General features: G+C 35.7%; 1 protein-coding gene across 2 annotated transcripts in view; it reads left to right on the forward strand.

Annotated features, from left to right (window-relative positions):
* The window catches only part of ddhd1b (DDHD domain containing 1b), a 336,751-nt gene continuing 314,943 nt past the window's right edge, over positions 1-21,808 (forward strand). For both annotated transcript variants that reach the window (XR_010531220.2, XM_065263706.1), the window contains exon 1: positions 1-801. Coding sequence is in view for 1 of the 2 variants with exons in the window: in XM_065263706.1 (XP_065119778.1) it covers positions 48-801 (754 nt within the window). In the remaining variant the exon portion in view is untranslated. The remainder of the gene's footprint in view (positions 802-21,808) is intronic.

Consider the following 21,808-nt stretch of genomic DNA (forward strand, 5'->3'; position numbering starts at 1 on the left):
CACTGGCTGAAATCCGTTTGCTTGTTATCTAAAAAGCGGTGACAGTGATGAGCAGCTGTCGGGACAAAACGTCTTTGAGTTGTTCGGTAAGCAGAGAAAATGTCAGCAGTGGTGAATGGGAAAGGATGGATGATGCGTGCAGCTTTTATGAACCCACAGGCGATGAGATCCACAGCGGGATGGATGCTGTGCAGTCGGGCATTGACGGACATCTGCCGTTGCCCCGAGGGCAACACGGGCTATCCCAGGACGGTATGATATTAGGCCTGGTAGAACAGGGTTATGCTGGCTATCATGGCCGTCTCGAGTCAGATTATATCGACATTCACGGCGACCCGAACTACAGCGAAAGTGATGGGAACGTTACCACGAAAAAGCGCAATCGCTCCAACAGCTCCCGACACCGCGGCGAAGTTGTCACGGAACTCGGACCTGAAGAAGTGCGCTGGTTCTTCAAAGAGGACAAAAGGACCTGGAAACCTTTCGTTGGACATGATTCTCTGAAAATCGAGATGATTTACCGCAAATTTTGCGAACTTAATCCGACTAGGGCCAATCAGAGGGATGCTTGTGAAGAGGCAGAGGATTTATTTGAATCAACGTCAGGTTATGAAGCCCCAGATGTCATGAGGCAAACGGCGGCGATGGCAGCACAGCCGGTACCCGAGAGTTCGGATGCTGGATGTAAAACAGACGAGACAGACCTGGATTCAGATAGCATTGTCGAGGCAGTATGCGTCCGTGGAGGTCTCTACGAGGTGGACATTAAAGAGAAAGACTGTTACCCTGTATACTGGAACCGTGAGTATTTATCGTGTATGATCCAAAATGATCCAGCCTTCAGTTTAATCAGCAACGTGAAAATACGTTTCAAAAAGTGTGATGTTCTTTTGTCCTCGAAACATATGCCCATGCTGATATTGTTATACAAAGATATTGGATTGCTATAATGGTCTGTCAAGGTCTAGAAACACTAGCATCCATGACAGTAGTCCAGAAAACTTGTTTACTCTCTATTAGGGCTGGGCGATATGGCCAAAAAAATTATCAAAAAAATGTTTTCCATTTCAGTCGAAATCAATAATGATCATGATAAATGACAAATCTTTAATACTGCCATGAAATTACAAATTACTGCAATTTTTTTATTACTAAAGGAAAGTTGTAAAAATCAGACAGTAATAATTAATAATAGTTTTAATTATTCAGAACATGACAAATACATATGCTAAAATCTTGTTTTACTTTTCAGGCATCTGTATTAAATGTAAATATAGCTGCAAAGCAGCGATGCCGGGGTCAAGCCAAAAAGGGCACAGAATGAAGTATCAATAATGACTGTCTTGATTTTAAATCTAAGTTTTCAGTAGATTAAGGCAAAAATTGCAATTTTTCAAATCTTCTTTATCTTGGTGGCGCTGCACCGAAACAATAGATGGTGCCGCGGGTCATGATTGTGATGACACCTACCAAATTTTATATACATATGATTAAGCAATGTTGAGATATAGCCTCAAATGACTTGACCACTGGGGGCACTGCACCAAAACAATAGATGGTGCCTCAGGTCATAATTGTGATGACACCCACCAAATATGGTGTACACACAATAAAGCGATCTGGAGATAAAGCCTCAAAACTCTTAACCACTAGGGGGCACTGAAAAGTTTACAAGGGCTTTCAAAAAAATGCTGATGAAATAGGTGGCTCTGTGACAAAACATTGCATGCACCCTCAGTTCATGACATTTACAAGTTGTGAAACATTCACCTATTCGTACACTGTCAGCCTTGCGAGAGCCATCCAGCTCATCAGGAGCAGTTGGGGTTCTCAATGATACCTCAACACTTGGTCAGGTGGAGATGGGGTTTGAACCACCAACCTTCCGATTTGTAGACAACCTACACTAACCACTGAACCACTGGAAAACGCACATTAATATGCAAAACTTTTGCAAAGATATAGCCTCAAATCCATTCCGGCCTGCTATAATATTTGTTGATGCGCTATACAATAACTGATTGGTCTATCAAAATCTTTTTATGACTTTTTGTCTAGAGTCTAGATTGTGTGTACCAAATCCAAGCCAATTAAATGAACGCTGTAGGAGGAGTTTGAAAAAGTTGGTATGCTTTGTAATTGAAAATGGCCATCCGAAAACATTTTGGTATCGTTTGACTCGGCATGCCTCAAGGAATCTAACAATAGCAATTTCATGATTTTAGACTCAATTTTGCAGTATAAAAACAAAAACAGTCATTTTTCAAATCTCGTGACCACTAGGTGGCCTTGTGACAAACCGTTCCATGCACCATCTGTTCATGACTTTGATGACATATAACAGTTGGGGTTAGATGTTTCACTCATGGACACCTCAACACTTGGTCAGGTGGAGCTGGGGTTTGAACCACCAACCTTCCGATTTGTAGACAACCTACACTAACCACTGAACCACTGGCAATGCACACATTAATGTGCAAAACTTTTGTGAAGATATAGCCACAAATCCATAATTTTAATATCAAGCTAGCATTAGATATAAGCAAAAATAACAATTTTTCAAATCTCGTGAACACTATGTGGCACTGTGACGAAACTGTGCACGCACCCTCATGTCATGACTGCCATCAAAACTACTTTGGCAAAGATACAGCCTCAAATCCGTTTGTTCGCGCTCTACGTAAAATGTTATGACGCGGTATACGGAAACGGATCGGCGAATAGACACGAATTCCATAACTTTTTGCCATGAGTGTCTCTAGATGCTAAACACCCATTCTTTACGCAAATTGGACAAAAGCTCTAGGACGAGTTCGAAAAAGTAGGTTTTACAAACAATTCAAAATATCAAAATAATTAGCATAACGGAAATGACGTCATATGGTGCAATCGAATTGGCATGAGCCAAGGAATCAGATGAAACAAGAATTGCGTTTCTATGACGTATGGGTCATCAGTTATAACCAAAAATGCAAGTGAAAATTTGGACTGTTGGTGGCGCTATAGGGTTTGACAAAGACACTCCAAATTTAGTGTGGGGACTATTTGGAATGTCCTCTTTGAGTGTGCCAAAATTCATAACTTTCCGACAAAAAAAGTTAAAAATCAAAATGGCCGACCCCCAAAATGGCTGACTGAAAACCATTTGGTATCGTTTGACTTGGCATGCCTCAAGGAATCTAACAATAGCACTTGTATAATTTTAGACTCAAGTTTGCAGTAGTTATAAGCAAAAATAGCCATTTTTCAAATCTCGTGAACACTAGGTGGCGCTGTGACGAAATTGGGCACGAACCCTCAGGTCATGACTCCCATCAAAACTACCAAGTGTCGTGTGAATACGTTTAACTTTGGCGAAGATACAGCCTCAAAAAATTACGCACTCTACGTAAAATTCGTTGACGCGGTATACAGAAACGGATTGGCGAATCGACACGAATTCCATAACTTTTTGCCATGAGTGCCATGACATCCAGCTGTTTATGTTCACTTAAACAAGAAAGAAAACTTAGTTCACTGATCACGCATGTGTTATACATATTCACCTTTTTCCGCCCGCCCCTTTTTAATTCTTCGCTCTTCCGCATTTTGTCAACCGACTTCCGCTAACGTGCCACGGCGCATCCGGTAGCTAGCTTATTAGTTAAAAGATTGTTTGTAGTTCACTATAACTTTAGCGAAATAACATATAACGCTAAAGATATGTGAATTTAGATATGTGAATTTTATTGAAAGGATAGCCCCTTGAGATGTAGCATCTCATTTTCAAGGGGGTCCCAAATTGCTGTAAATGTTTTAAATTAGGAGCATGGAGAAAACTTAATACGAAGCTCAGATAGTCTCATATAGACCCCTTCACAGTTCATGTCACAGGTGGTTCCCACTGTGCATGTCGGGGCCAGAAAAGTGATTACAGCAGGTTGAGTTGCGTATTCGGTATCCTCAAAAATACCTACTTGCGTCTGGGGCTGTGAAAATCGCACCAGGTCTGCCGTTACATTTTTCAGGATTCCTGCAGAATCTCATCCATAAAAAAATAATACAACATCTGTGGCTGCAAGCAATTAAACATGCAGACTGGGATAATGCAAAGATCAAAGAGGCCCGTGTTTGTAGTGCTTACTTCATTTTAGGTAAGTCATCATTTTTCAGCCGTGTTAGATTAAATTAGAAAGCCTGGATGGTATGAACAGTTTGACCCCCATGCTGCATGCGCACCCGATAGTCATTCAGTGTTTACAAACATTGAAAGGGTCTATTGTCCCATCAATCGTCACGTTGGTAGACGATATGAAGTGGCCGCGATATGGGACATATTTAATTACCTCGTCCTGTCAGAAGAAGTTGATGGAGCAGCATTGAAAATTATTAAAGTACTGATGCCTACCAAAAGTTACATAGTGGGTTATGTACTGTTACACAGTGAGGATGATTTCGTATTTTTTAAAGCAAATGTGCACCCCAGCCAGTCCAATAACTCACCAATTCATTTGTAATATACCAGGATAGAATTCATTTGGAAACTTGCCAATACTTTTCCTTCAAATCAGGAGACTTTAATAATTTTAAGGGGAATCTACAGAGCTCAAATATGGTTTAAGAAATTCCTGACAGATAACATATGATCACATTGTGAAGGTTTAATAAAACTGCATGACAGGTAACATCTGGTCATGTGTAAATGTTTAATATAACTGCATGACAGGTAACATCTGATCACGTGTGAAGGTTTATTATAACTGCATGACTATGGCGTCATTTTAGTGCCACAATTATGCGCGCGCAAGATCATATTTTGAGCACATGAAACTGAATTTCACATTAACACTTTACAATAAGGTTGTATTTGTTTAGATTAGTTAATGCATTGGCTAACATGAACTATCAAATAACAATACTTCTATAGCATTTATGAATCTTAGTTTGTGTTAATTTCAGCATTTACTAATACATTTATAAAATCAAGCGTTGTAACTGTTAACATTAGTTAATGCATGAACTAATAACTATTGACATTAACTAACATTAACAAGAATTAATACTTGCTGAAAAGCTATATTGTTCATTGTTTTTTCATGTTAGCTAATGCATTTCCTTATGTTTAATACGACCTTGTTATATTACCAAATCATCGGATTAATTCAATAAATAAATAAATATAATAGTAATAAATAAGACTAGGTAACCTAATCTGCCCTCATTGTATGTAAATGTGAAAGCATATGCTGTAAAAAGATTTTGCAAATTTAAATGGAATATTGACTCTAACTTTGGATAGATTCAACCTTTATGTGATAGGCTATGCATTATGCTATTTTAATAAATAAGCAGACAAATAGTGTAAAACCATGTGACTTCCCACAGTAGAGGATTTACGTTTTGCTTTGAGATTAGTGAGGCATTCGCTTCAACTACATTTTTGTAGAAGATAAATGTAATTTAATAGTCACATACTCAGGTGTCCTACAATTGTTGTACTCCACTGTCCAACAAGTGGATTTATTGGTCTCTATTAACCCAAATTTAGCAAAATGTGCATATAACATAAAATAAATCTTAATTCTAGATAAAATGTCATAATAAGAAGATATAAAATAATATCACGAATATTTCAAGAAAACAACACTTTAATGGTATAATAAGACACAATAATAAATATTATACATTTATTTCAAGAACACATCACTTCACAGTTCACACAAACGTTTAATGGTATTTTACAAAACCAATTAAAAAATCAATATTCACATTAGTCTATCCCCACTAGTAGATTCACAAGACAGGGTTTTGTCAACAAAACCCACGGATAACTTTTTTGTCTCATATATCTCCTGCTCTTCTATAAAATGTAAAAGGGAAGGGAGTCGCCATTTCTTCTTCATTCCTTTCACCCTCATAAAACATGGTGTTTATAAACAAGTCCCACATTGTAAAAGCCAACAGGGCATCATCCCATCTGATTTTTTGCAGCTCATCTTCCCAGCAAGTGGTCTCCTTTACGCACTCACAGGTCAGCTGAATGTTTCTCATCACCGCTGAGTCCTGTGTGCTATATAAGAATCCCAATAATAATATAATTTATAATGATGTGCTGCTCATAAACAAATTCATGAAACAGGAAAGGTTAATACACACAAAGTTAAACAAGTCAATCAGTACATAAACATTCCCTCTACATACATCTACTTCTGGTGATCTCCATAACATCTGACTCAGGTGGAGTGAATTTAGGGTATCTGGATATGTTACTTCCTGGGTGAGAAGTTGTGGGACTTGACTGTGGGAAGAGACAAACATTAGAATGTTTTTAGGCATGCATTGCTTTATTTATATATATTGTCTGCATACTGGAAATGCACAGAATGGAGGTTTAATAATAAGTATAGTTATCATACTTTGTCAGAGGAAATGTCTAAATTAACTGAGCACCACCACTTCATGAGTATAGGTGTGCCAGACTGGTAAAAGATAGCAATCGAAAATCTTAATCATTCATTTTTTTATGTGTTCTCACAGAGTGTTTAGTACACAGAGACAGGTGTACACAGCAAATATAAGACCACTTACCATCAACATAAATTATATATATAAAATAACTTGTCATAAGTAATATAACGCAGAAGAACTATAACAACAACAACTGAAGTAAATTAGTTTAAATTCAGACATCCCAAAGTTTCACAACACAAGAAAATATTAATTTAAATATTAAATTAATATGTTTTTAGTTTTAAATGCAAGGAAGAAATTACTATGACATGCACAAACAGAAAGGTTAAAAAAAACATGATGTTTTCACACACAGTATAATTAAAATAGGTAATTCACACACACATAACGTTACCTTTTTGTTGAACTGCATTTCGCATGTGCTACATGTTATTTACAGTAGGCACAGTGATAAAGACAGCAGAAGATCCTGTCCTCGCAAAAGTATTGTCTGATGCATCTGTGCAGGTTAAACAAATATTTAAATACAAAAAATAAAAACTACAATAAAAACCCTATGTACCACTTGTGGTGGACGGGATAATGTTTGCACATTAGCTATCGAGTGTTTAACATACTCCCAAAAATCACGTTGAGACAGCGATAATTGTAAAATTAAGATTTTATATACATATTAAAGTTCAGTTTATCTTTAAATTACCGTGCAATACTCCGGAGTCCTTGATACAAACAAACACTATAGAGACAGAGCGCAGCGCGTCATAACCTGAAAACCATGCCCACCGGGGGGAAAACAATCCAACCGTCTCCATTGACTTTGTATTTCGAGAGGCTGCCTCCTTGTCATTTCTGGCTTATAACAAAAAACAGAATAATGCCTAAAACTTGCTGTGTGACAATATGTATAGTTAACAAGCCAAAGAACCCAGAAATAAGTTTTTATAAGCTGTCGACCTCAAACAACGAGCGTTTAAAGACACAAAAGTGGAACACAGGCAACTTCTCATAGTACTCCTATTAGTAGAACTGCGTCCAGTAGGGGTAAATGTAGTCGGCGATCCACTTTTTTCTCCTTAAAGGTTGGGTTTTACTGCTCGATAGCTTATAAAAACTTATTTCTGGGTTCTTTGGCTTGTTAACTACATATTGTCACACAGCAAGTTTTAGGCATTATTCGTTTTTTTGTTATAAGCCAGAAATGACAAGGAGGCGGCCTCTCGCTATACAAAGTCAATGGAGACGGTTGGATTGTTTTCCCCCCGGTGGGCGTGTTTTTCAAATTGCATAACTGTGCTCTGTCTCTATCTGCGCCTGGGCCCTTGATGCTGCCACGCCCATTAGATGCAGCGAGGCGGGCCTGGAGCTCCAGCTCCGCCCATTTGGCTCTGCATTGAGCACCACTTGGAGACTCCGCTGATCAGTGGTGTCAAAAGTATTCATATTCATTACTCAAGTAGAAGTATAGATACTAGGGTTAAAAAAGACTTTTGTAGAAGTTGAAGTATCAACTCAAGCTTTTTACTCAAGTAAAAGTGAAAAAGTACTGGTTTCAAAACTACTTAAAGTATAAAAGTAAAAGTAATGTAAGGAAAAAATTTCATTACGGAAAAAAGCCTAGGCCGCACCACAGGGGCCTTTTGTGCACTACCCTATCTCCTCTAAAACATGTTTCTAAAGGCCATAATAACTATAGTGTTATATTAAAAATGTTAATGTTAAACAATTTGGGATGCACTAGGGCCAGGGGTGGGCAACATCAGTCCTGGAGTGCCGATGTCCTGCAGATTTTAGCTCCAACCCTTATAAAACCTTGGCTACCTGTAGTTTCAGGTGACTTTATAGACCTTTATTAGTTTGTTCAGGTCTGCTTGTTTAGACCTGGAGCTAAACACTGCAGGACATCGGCACTCCATGTTGCCTACCCCTGCACTAGACTATCTGTTTCAACCACATACGGTACATGCCCATTAAAAATGAACGCTTTTCAATACAATGCGAACAAATACATTAAAGCAGTGGTTCTCAAACTGGGGGCCGCGAGATTGTGCCAGGGGCCCCAGTTTTATAATATTTTATGAAATACATTACTTTATTATAAATTCTGTGTAATTAAACCTCAAAAAATAAGGCTACTAAACAAAAGCAATACATTGTATAATTTAATATGTTTTGTTTCATTCAAATTGTAAGTTTTAGAATGTTTATGTCATACATTTTCTTTGGGGGGTCGTGAAGGAATCCACTGTACACAAGTGAGGCGCGGAAAAAAAAGGTTTGATAACCAATGCATTAAAGAACCACATATGTGTACTACTGAGCATTAACATGTGTTCCATAGAGAGGAAGATATGATGACTAGTTGCCTATAAATATTGTAATGGTGCAAAAAGTCAAACTTCAGAGCAGGGCCGCTGCTGGCAAAACTTCTACAGTGGTGCCCTCTTTAGTTAAAAAACAACAAAATCTCACACAACTATAGTATGTGTGAGAATAGAAATATGCTATTATTGTTTTCATTTAAAATTTTATTTTGACAGCAACACAAACTACAATTATACAAATATGCAATTATATATTATAGCCTATATTCCTGTATCTGTACTTGTGTAGCTAATGGACTTTTGTATACTTTACTTTAGTCAGTATAAATCCAAGCAATGAAGGATAATTACTAAATGTCTTTCTTGTAAGTAAATTCAAAAAGTCAGGTTTAAGGAAACAGCTGATGTCTATTAACAAAAGCAAAAGTTGGTATATATGGTTATGTGTTTGATTGATTTAACACTCAAGCATTCAGCTAAGTAGGTTTTGTTAATGCAAATAAAATTTAGGGTAGTTATATGCATATACAAAACAACAGATGTCTTTAGCATAGATATCTTTGCCATGCTTCAAAACGCAACGCAGCACAATGTCATTTAAGTTGAACAACTGAAGTTATATGATATAAATTGGTATTGTTACACTATTTAAATCACACAGATGAGTTGGTGTCAGTAGACAGCTATATATTTACACAGGCTTGTGAATGTGAACTTACGGAGCCCTTCTGATGACATGGTAAAACTTTTTTTTTAAATCGTGGCCACGAATTAGCAATTCGTTCCCACGAATTATTAAATCGTGCGCACGTTTTAGTAATTCGTTCCCTCATTTAAGCTAAATCGTGTGCACGTTTTAGTAATTTGTTCCCTCGATTAAGTTAAATCGTGCCCACATTTTATTAACTCGTTCCCTCGATTAAGTTAAATCGTGCCCACGTTTTATGAATAAGTGCCCAGAATTTCATTTAAACCATCGGAATAGTGACGCTTATCGCAGCTCAATGCATTAATATACGGAGCCCTTCTGATGACATGGTAAAACTTTTTTTTTAAATCGTGGCCACGAATTAGCAATTCGTTCCCACGAATTATTAAATCGTGCGCACGTTTTAGTAATTCGTTCCCTCGTTTAAGCTAAATCGAGCGCACGATTTAGTAATTCGTTCCCTCGTTTAAGCTAAATCGTGCGCACGTTTTAGTAATTCGTTCCCTCGTTTAAGCTAAATCGTGCCCACGTTTTATTAACTCGTTCCCTCGATTAAGTTAAATCGTGGCCACGTTTTATGAATTAGTGCCCAGAATTTCATTTAAACCATCTGGACATTAACACAACGCTAACAAGATCAAATTCACTCTAGCCATTATTAATGACGCATACTTAATGCAGTTTTATAAATTCCTGTCAAGAATTTCATTAAAATCATCGGAATAGTGACGCTTATTGCAGCTCAATGCATTAATACATTGTTATTAAGTATCAAATTCATACACCTTATGGCTTCTGTATATATACAGTTTATTAACTCCTTCACAGAATTTCATAAAATATATTGGGACATAACGTGAGCTAACGCATTGATACAGTGCTATATAAGGATCAAATTCATATCTTGGGTCTTAAACCGTTTTATCCATTCCTGCCTGGAATAATAAAAAAACAATAATCGGGAAATTAACATGACCCTTAACGCATAAATACAGTGCTATTTAAAGATCAAGATTAATCTATATACCTTATTAATGAGCCATACTTCATATACAGTTTTATTAATTCCTGTGCAGAATAAAAAAAACCTTAACACAACCTTTAGGACATTAACATGACGCTTAATGCATGCTAATGCATTAAATACAGTGCTTTTAAGATCAAAATCACTTTATTAATAAGTCACATATTCCTGCACAGAATTAAAAAACATATTGGGACATTAACGTGACGCAGTAATAAATTAAACTAAATAATTCAGTGGCTTAAATATCACTAAAATAAAATAACTTAATAAAATCTCTTTATGTCACTTGGGTGATTTTTTTAGTTAGACAAATTATTGTGTAAATATTATTTAGGTGTATACATCAAATAAAATAAGTATTTAACCAACAGATTATTTCTAATAAAAATCCTTAATATTTGTTGTAAATCAAATTCATACAGTTTTATTAATTCGTGCCCAGTAGGCTACCTAATAACCGGGACATTAACGTGACGCTTAACGCATTAATAAAGTGCTATTTAAAAATCAAGTTTACTATATACGCTATACCTTATTAATGAGTCATACTATAGCCTAGTTTTATTAATTCCTGCGCAGAATTAAAAAAATATAGCTTAATGCATGCTAATACATTAAATACAGTGCTATTAAAAGATAAAAATCACTATAAAACTTATTAATGAGTCATATACATATTCCGTTTTATTTAGCCACGTCAGGCAAAATGTCAAAAGGTTTAAGGGTTGACGAATAAAAAAATTGGCATGGACTAAACAGTTAAGCGGCCGGTGTTGTGTGGAAGTCTGTTCCCCCTATGTTTCCCGTTAGTGTAGTGTTTTAATAGCATTTATATCACACGTTTATTCTTTATATACATTGAAAGTTTTAATGGCTACTGAGATGTACATGTGTGCATTTATGTAATGTATCTTGACTGTTCTTGATTGTAAGTCAATTATTTTTACAGTATGAATCATATTATATGTATAATATATATTTATTATGTTTGGAAACTTCAGGAAAAGGAAAAAAAGAAAATAAAAAGACAGGCTATATGTTAAAAGACATAAAACTGTCAAATATGAAATATTTAATAAATTGTATAATAGAATAAATGATATTATTGCTTTTTAGTATAACCAATTGAAATCTTTAATCTTTCTAAATAAATTATAAATGTAACGTGATGAAAACGCTATAAACATAGAGGGAACAGACTTCAATGAGGAACAAACACCGGCGCCGTCTTTGATTCATTAGTTCTGATACCAAATAAAGTCAACTGCATAAATAGTCCTGTATCCATTGCAAACATATTTTATTATAAGTCTTAAAAATGTCCATAACATAAAATCATTGTCAGCATACCATAGTTTGACTTGTACTGCGCTGCGCTGATTTCTAAAGACTGCGGCGGTAGCGTTTTGCGCTCAAACAAGGCTAAGAGAGAGCTTACGAATGGTCCAGACCAACCTTACGAAAGTGTGACTCTACAGAAGATATAATAAGCGTACAAACATTTTGGGAATCGTGCCATAGAGTTAAGAGAGAGGTTAAGGAATAGGTTAAGGACTACTTAGCGATAAGAACGTTTCGGGGAACCGGGCCCTGTTAGTTAAATACTTATTTTATTTGATTATATTATTATTATATTATTTGTATACACCTAAATAATATCTGTACATATTACACAAAATTTCTGTTTTTTTTATATTGAATCATCTATTTTGGTTTGTCCAACAAAAAAAAAATCACCCAAGTGACAAAGAGATTTTATTAAGTTATTTTAATTATTCATTTTAGTGATATTTAAGCCACTGAATTATTTAGTTTAATTAATTACTGCGTCACGTTAATGTTCCAATATGTTTTTTTAATTCTGGCCAGGAATAAATAAAACGGTATATGTATATAACTTATTAATAAGGTATATAGTGATTTAGATCTTTTAATAGCACTGTATTTAATGCATTAGAATGCATTAAGCATCATGTTAATGTCCCTAAGGTTGTGTTTAGTTTTTTTTATTAATAAAACTGTATATGAAGTATGACTCCTTAATTAAGTTATTTTATTTTAGTGATATTTAAGCCACTGAATTATTTAGTTTAATTTATTACTGCGTCACGTTAATGTCCCAATATGTTTTTTAATTCTGTGCAGGAATATGTGACTTATTAATAAAGTGATTTTGATCTTAAAAGCACTGTATTTAATGCATTAGCATACATTAAGCGTCATGTTAATGTCCTAAAGGTTGTGTTAAGGTTTTTTTTTATTCTGCACAGGAATTAATAAAACTGTATATGAAGTATGGCTCATTAATAAGGTATATAGATTAATCTTGATCTTTAAATAGCACTGTATTTATGCGTTAAGGGTCATGTTAATTTCCCGATTATTGTTTTTTTATTATTCCAGGCAGGAATGAATAAAACGGTTTAAGACCCAAGATGTATGAATTTGATCCTTATATAGCACTGTATCAATGCGTTAGCTCACGTTATGTCCCAATGTTTTTTTTTAATTCTGGGAAAGAGTTAATAAAACTGGATTTATACACGACCCAGGTGTATGAATTGTATCCTTAATAGCAATGTATTAATGTATTGAGCTGCGATAAGCGTCACTATTCTGATGATTTTAATGAAATACTGGGCAAAAATTTATAAAACTGATTTTAGTATGCGTCATTAATAATGTGTATAGTGAATTTGATCTTTTAATAGATGTGCATTGTGTTAATAATGTCCCGATGGTTTAAATGAAATTCTGGGCACTAAAATGTGGGCACGATTTAGCTTAAACGAGCGAACGAATTACTAAAATGTGGGCACGATTTAGCTTAAAGGAGGGAACGAATTACTTAAACGTGGGCACGATTTAGCTTAAACGAGGGAACGAATTACTAAAACGTGGGCACGATTTAGCTTAAACGAGGGAACGAATTACTAAAACGTGGCCACGATTTAGCTTAAACGAGGGAACGAATTACTAAAACGTGGCCACGATTTAATAATTCGTGGGAACGAATTGCTAATTCGTGGCCACGATTTAAAAAAAAAGTTTTACCATGTCATGAGACGGGCTCGGTATTAAAGCTAGGGTAGGTAATGTTTGAGAGCTAGCAAAATTAGAAAACGGCACCTCTTTCTAAGCTCCACCGCCTCTCGTTAGCACTCCGTCCAAAGCTACGCCCCCACAAACATGAACGCGCATCCACAGTCGGAGTCAGCTGCAGGTCACAGGAAAACCGAGTATTTCAACACATTATAGGCATCAACCAAACGACTTCATGTCTCATTCACCTGTAACTCAACTGATTTACACCGACAGAGAATCTAATGTTAGCATTGGGCTAATACTAGCTACAAAAATAGCTACGTTGCCTAACGTAACATTTATAATGGAAATAACAAATCCACCCGAAGCAAAACAAATTATTACCTGTTCAGCAGAAAGACCGCAACCTCGGCATCGCTTTTCAGGCCCTTCAGCTCCCTCTGTTGTCTCCACCGTTCAAATGATCCACCGATGTTTACGCGAGTTTGTCCTCTGGCTTTATCCAGTACCTGTTTAGTTGCAGCCTTTTCTGCCTCAGATTTTCTTTTTCTAGGTTTTTTATTAGGGCGAGCAGTTACCAGCAAAGCTGGCAGTGGTAGTTTTGGCTGCTTTTTATCTTCCATTGTGCCGGTGCTGCAAACTCCTGCTTACTCGGTGTAGTGAGACTGAATATTTCAGGGAACGATGACGTGATTAGTGCACGCAGGGCAGCGCGCGCAGTGGGGCTGGGCCACGAGACATGAAGGCATCTGATTGGTTCTTTACACACGCACCGAATGGCAGTGATTGGTCGGAGTTTTTTCTGTCCTCCAGCTGCTACAGAGGTCTGATTGTTTTCATTCCGTTTTCTGAACACATAATGTATTGACTACTCTCAGGAAAGAAGGACCATTTCACCCAGTATAATAAAAAATGTATCTGAACAGGATTACAAACCCTAGCTTTAATACATTGCTATTAAGTATAAAATTCATACACCTTAGGCTCGTGTATATATACAGTTTTATTAACTCCTTCCCAGAATTTCATAAAAAATATTGGGACATAACGTGAGCTAACGCATTGATACAGTGCTATATAAGAATCAAATTCATACATCTTGGGTCTTAAACCGTTTTATTCATTCCTGCTCGGAATAATAAAAAATAAACCACCGGGGCATTATCATGACGCTTAACGCATAAATACAGTATGTAAAGATCAAGATTGATCTATATACCTTATTAATGAGCCATACTTCATATACAGTTTTATTAATTCCTGTGCAGAATTAAAAAAAACTTAACACAACCGACATTAACATGACGCTTAATGCAAAATCACTTTATTAATAAGTCACATAGTCCGTTTTATTTATTCCTGCACAGAATTAAAAAACATATTGGGACATTAACTGGCTCATGATACAGTGCTATGTAAGGATCAAATTCATACACCTTGGGTCTTATACAGTTTTATTAATTCGTGCCCAGTAGGCCATTAAAAAGTAGGGACATTAATGTGACGCCTAACGCATTAATACAGTCAGGGGCGGAGTGGGACCAAAAAATCTATCGGGAAATTCCGTATACCACCGGCCCTCCGTGGTAAAAAAAAGGTCTTGTATTTAAACTAGGGTATACAAATCGTAATCAATCTGCAAAAAAAAAAAAACATTTTCATAATAATAATAAAATCATTAAATCATGGATAATTTTCCTAAATGAGTAACTATACAAAATTATACCTGTTCGAAAGACGGAGTTGCGCACCTGTCAATCAGCTATTACATAACAGAGCCAGGCCAGAGATGAACGTGTTCATGAATAATGTGTGCATCTTTTAGGGGTGTCCTCGACTAAGGATTTACGTATTTGAATCAGAATTGTCGAATCTTTCCATAGTCGACCGATAGTCGAATCATATCTATGTTTGTCTGCATGGGTTGGGAGGGGGCCAGACCAGGTACAAATTGTTAACTTTTATTTTCTTTCACAAGCAGCACACATAAACAACTTTCTGTTAAAGTGACCAAAACTGTCTTTCAAGTGATGAACGAAGACAAAACTGACGATGCATTTATATATTTATTTTTTTAAGGTAAAATATATAAGGCAACATTTGTTTATTTATTCCTCATAACATTTTAAAGCCAAGATCTACAGAACATCACACAAAAATACATTTTGATAACTAAACCTAAAAAAAATAACAAAGGTGATTCTGCCTTGGAAACCTCGGCTAATTCAGTGTTTTTATTTAATTTGGAGATATAGCGCTTCAAAGCAGTCATGACCAAAAAAAAACCCGACAAATGAGAAATGACAAATAATTTGTGATTGTGACTGTAAATGATAAAAACTAATCTTTATTTACAATTCATTAAACGTTAATTTATAACATGAAAAACACTGAAATTAATGATTTTATAGACACTATGCGTTATTATTTAGCACAGAAATACCTGTTTGCTTGCTCTGACTTTGATCCTCTCTGTATTCACTTTAGATACAGAAAGACCTGATGATATTATTTATTTCAGGAATCTCTTTGCTATCATTTAAAAGTGAACACCAACCATAATATTAGATCACAAGAAAAGTCAGGCAGAAATAGGTTCGGTGCAGATAGTTTCCGTTTCATCACCGAAATTTTAAATAACGGCTTACCTGTTTTGTAGTTTAACTTTTGACAAGATAACCAAAATGTATGATAAATACATTTTAAAAACTTATACCCGTCGAAAAACATCCGTTTTTTAATGTTTAGTTTGATGAACTCCTAAATATGAGAGGCAGAGCACCTAGCCTGTTCGGCTAAATTACATGCGCAAGCATGGCCACCACGCAGTAGCGCAACATTGATACAACGAAAAGCTATCCAAAATTTACAGACTTAAATTAGAATAAGAATTTACGTTTATAATAGATACATTTTTTAAATAAAATAAGGTCATCAGAAGTAACAAGGTGCAGAACAAATATGCAAAATGCCTCAAGTGCACAGAAACAAAACACAAGCCAAATAGTTAAATCAAATCAGATAACCCAGAGTGATTTATAAATAAAATAAAATAAATTATTGAAAGAATAGAAATCTATAGCCATAATATAATTGCCAGCTTTGTCTTTTAAATGTAGAAACAAAGAGGCAATGTTTTATTAACTAAGAAACCTCCGTGTAGCCCGGTCACAGGGGATGTTGAATTTATTAACGCATTTTAAAAATATTTATTGAAAGCTGTTACTTCACATATTATTTGCAGCATTATAATAATATGCTGTATATTAATATATTGTGAGAAAGCTGTTATATGTGAAATCAGATAATGTGTGAACCCATATACGGCTAAAATTGAATGATCCTCATTTCATAACACATCTGCGATTGGACTGTGAGATTGGTAGTCGAATCAGGCTTCTCCTATCGATGCATCGAATCTTCGACTATTCGGGGTCACCCCTAGCATCTTTGAATAACTTTAAATATAATTTTTGTCATATAAAGTTTTGATAGATAATAAAGTTTTTTCCACTGTTATTGTTCATTTACCTCAGAGTTTATTTCAGTTATTTTGCTGTTTTTCTGGTAATAATAATACAATTTACATGCCAATCCTGCTTCCTTGTCTTTTTATTAATTTCGTGAGAATGGGTTGGCTGTTATTTGAAGTTATGTGGATATTTATTGCCATATAAGACGTTCATTGCCGTTATATACTCTCGACTAATATTTAAATCATATGCGGAATAATGTGTGCATCTTTGAATAACTGTAATAATACAGTTCCTTTGAAAATAATTTTTGTCAAAGTTTTGAGAAATAATAATGTTGTGAGGATATTGCCATATTGCAGTTGAATACTCTCGTTTATAATTTGAAAATCATTTAGTAGAAAATATATAATGTGATACTGCAAAGTTACCCTTCTTATTTGTATTTATTATATAGCCATATGGAGACAAACCTTTGCAAATGTGCTGATTTGATCCATTCATGTACTGACCACCAAGCTAGAGATTTTAAACCTCCTTAATCCACACTTTCTATCAAATAGTCTATCTGCTTGATGGATCAATTCGACCGCATATGTACTGCAATAAACAAGCATTCATCGGCGCGGCTTTTCATCAAAAGGCCGACAGGCTATGCCATTTGGGGAGGAGCCGTTCAATGATCCCCATATATTTTTAAAAATCCCTATGGTTGGACCTGCCGAACAGGTTGAGCACTTTTATGTTAAGCAAAGAGGCTGCACAGTTTGACCAGCGATGCTAATGCATGCTAATGCATTAAATACAGTAAAAGATCAAAATCACTATTAATAAGTCATATACATATTCTGTTTTATGTATTCCTGCCCATATATTGTCCCAGCATATTGGGACATTACCGTGACGCAGTAATTAATTAAACTAAATAATTCAGGGGCTTAAATATCACTAAAATAAAATAACTTAATAAAATCTCTTTATGTCACTTGGGTGATTTTTTAGTTGGACAAACCAAAATAAATTACAAAATTAATTACTGCGTCACGTTAATGTCCCAATATGTTTTTTAATTCTGTGCAGGAATATCTAACTTATTAATAAAGTGATTTTGATCTTAAAAGCATTGTATTTAATGCATTAGCATGCATTAAGCGTCATGTTAATGTCCTAAAGGTTGTGTTAAGGTTTTTTTTATTCTGCACAGGAATTAATAAAACTGTATATGAAGTATGGCTCATTAATAAGGTATATAGATTAATCTTGATCTTTAAATAGCACTGTATTTATGCGTTAAGGGTCATGTTAATTTCCCGATTATTGTTTTTTTATTATTCCGGGCAGAAATGAATAAAACTGTTTAAGACCCAAGATGTATGAATTTGATCCTTATATAGCACTGTATCAATGCGTTAGCTCACGTTATGTCCCAATATATTTTATGAAATTCTGTGAAGGAGTTAATAAACTGTATATATACAGGAGCCATAAGGTGTATGAATTTTATACTTAATAGCAATGTATTAATGCATTGAGCTGCAATAAGCGTCACTATTCCGATGATTTTAATGAAATTCTTGACAGGAATTTATAAAACTGCATTAAGTATGCGTCATTTATAATGGCTAGAGTGAATTTGATCTTGTTAGCGTTGTGTTAATGTCCAGATGGTTTAAATGAAATTCTGGGCACTAATTCATAAAACGTGGCCACGATTTAACTTAATCGAGGGAACGAGTTAATAAAACGTGGGCACAATTTAGCTTAAACGAGGGAACGAATTACTAAAACGTGCGCACGATTTAGCTTAAACGAGGGAATGAATTATTAAAACGTGCACACGATTTAGCTTAAACGAGGGAACGAATTACTAAATCGTGCGCACGATTTAGCTTAAACGAGGGAACGAATTACTAAAACGTGCGCACGATTTAATAATTCGTGGGAACGAATTGCTAATTCATGGCCACGATTTAAAAAAAAAGTTTTACCATGTCATCAGAAGGGCTCCGTATGAACTGACCTGAAAGTGATGCGCGAGTTTTATTTCGTACTTTTCCATTTGAAGACAGAATGCCGCGTTCTGTTACTGTACAAACGGATGGCGGATGATATCAAAGCATCGCGAGAGCAAACTGCTCCGCATGCTTTCTAATCGCTCTCGCGGTTCTTTTATGTTTCTCTGTGCAGCAGCATCGAACAAACTTTTGATCATCTGCAGTCAGCTGGGGGGCGGGGATTGCGTACAAACCAATAGGGTGTCGGAATGGTGTATGTTTATACTTCTCATCCAACCACAATCGCATTTATCTGGATGATGCAATTTATCAAGATAGGTTTTTTTTAACGATGACAAGCCGGAATGAAAAAAGCAAACAAGCCGAAATAATAGAAGTAACGAGGCGATTTTTAAAATGTAAGGAGTAGAAAGTACAGATAATTGCGTGAAAATGTAAGGAGTAGAAGTAAAAAGTCGTCTGAAAAATAATTACTCCAGTAAAGTATAGATACCCAAAATAGCTACTTATTAAGGTAACGAAGTATTTGTACTTCGTTACTTGACACCTCTGACGCTGATTGAGCGCGTGAGCTGAAGGATCTTAGCGCGCGCAGAGAGGTAGTAGGAGATCGAGCAAATTGGGGTTTTGCGCGAGAGGAGGGGCACGTTTGAATACATGCAGACAAGCAGTTTCATTCGCGCGAAGCACTTTTATATTTGCGAGACGAATATTTCTTCACAATCTCGGTTCACGCGCGTGCTAAATTCAGTTTCATGTGCTTAAAATATGATCTTGCGTGCGCATAATTGTGGCACCATAATGACGCCATACATGACAGGTAACATCATTGTAAAGGTTTAATATAACTGCACACAACATCTGATCACATTGTAAAGGTTTATTAAAATAACTATAGACTAAGGAATAGCAAACTTTTCAGCAAGATCAGCCTGCTTAAGATTAAGACGTTGCTTCCTCAGAGGGATCAGCTCCTGCTGACAAGCATATATCTGGAAGCTGTTGGTGTATGTGCTGGTAAAGTGCTCCGCAACTGAATGCAATGCATCCAATATCAATGTAAAGCTGACAAAGGTGGTTGTTTCTCAGCAGAGTTATTTTTATTGGTGCCGGCTACTCATTGGGGCAGTTTACTGTACACTGTTTAAAGGACTAGGCATTAGTTATATTAGGACAATTTAGTTTTTACAAACAAACCCTACAAAAACAAGACTGGTGTGTGTCTTGAGACAAAACAATGGCACTTATATATGTTGATGTATTTCAGTACAAAGGGTTTTTAAATTATAGTAGCTCAAACATGCATTTTAGCCTGGGACCAAGATAAGCCCTGTCCTGGAAACTGCCCCATTGTTTTTCCATATCAGATGTAGGTGGCTTCAGGTTGAGTTGTGATTTTAAAGTGTAGATTGATCCTCCCATCCCATTGGCCCTCATTTATCATTCTTGCGTAGAAACGGGCGTATATGTTGGCGTAAGATTATGCTTACACTCCTCTCACCGCCTGATTTATGAAGCTGTGCGTACCTCTGAAATTCAGGTGTAAGAAATATCTGCCCTTCATAAATGCCGCGGCTGAAAACGATCGTCATTAGAATAACACGCCCATATAAATTCAAGTCTCCACCTCACCCATGCCCTCATTTTACGACATTGACACATGGAAGACGGCAAAGACGAGAAACCAGGGAAGTGGAAAGAAACAAAATGGTTTTATTTGGGAGTTTAAAGAGCGGGATTAAAGACACATTAATAATTGCATGACGTTTTGTAATATTTGTATTATTATTTTTATTATTAAAGACGCTTCATTGATATTTAGAAGAATAATTATTATTTATTATTATTATTATTATTATTTACTGTTGCCTACATCTAAATTATATGTCTGCTTAATGGTTCGGTTAAGTTTTTTTTAAATAATATTTTAAAATGATGTAGTAACTTTTGTAGTGTGTTTTTCTGTATTTACATACAGTTGTTTGTTAGCTAAGATCCAGTTTGATACGGAGCTCCGGATTTAATTCAAATTAAAGAGGCCCTTCCACATAAAACCGTTATTACTTGTATTTTTTGATATGTGTTATGAATTAATGAGTTTATTTTTAACATACTTAATCAGGGACAATGCACAGGGAACATTAATCTAAAAAAAAGAAGAGATGTCATGTGCCAGGTTATAGCAAAAAAATGCTAATTTCCACCTGCAGTCCCTAGACAGATGTTACATTACATAAGGTCATAAAATATATACAGTATTATACATGGAAGCGTTATTTCACTCACCTCATTAAAAACACTCTTCATATCATGATTTACAGAAATTATAAAAATAAAAAAATAAAAAAACATTTATTCACTCTCACATCATAAAAACACTCTACTTGGATCCAACCCTCACTCACTCACTCATAGTCTACATCAGGGGTTTTCTTTCTTTCTTTCTTTATTTATGTCCCCTAAGGGCAATTGGTTGTACAGCAAGACCAGCACATAAAAAACAATTAACACTACATTAAAATTGTACATTTAAAATCAGAATAAGAATAAAAATACACAGAACAACACACCACAAGACCAGTCGACTACCTGCCTCCATATTCTTCCCCTCTGCCCAAATTTAGCAAGGAGATAGAAGTAGGAATAAATTAATGTTTATACCTATTACTCCTAACCGGAGGGAATCTTAACCGAGATCCAGAAGGTAAAAGCTGAAACTCGGATAATAGAGGATGTGAAGTAACCGTTTGGATGGATTGGGCTTTTCT

This window comes from Paramisgurnus dabryanus, chromosome 12 (genome assembly GCF_030506205.2).
Source record: "Paramisgurnus dabryanus chromosome 12, PD_genome_1.1, whole genome shotgun sequence".
Classification (NCBI taxonomy): Eukaryota; Metazoa; Chordata; class Actinopteri; order Cypriniformes; family Cobitidae; genus Paramisgurnus; species Paramisgurnus dabryanus.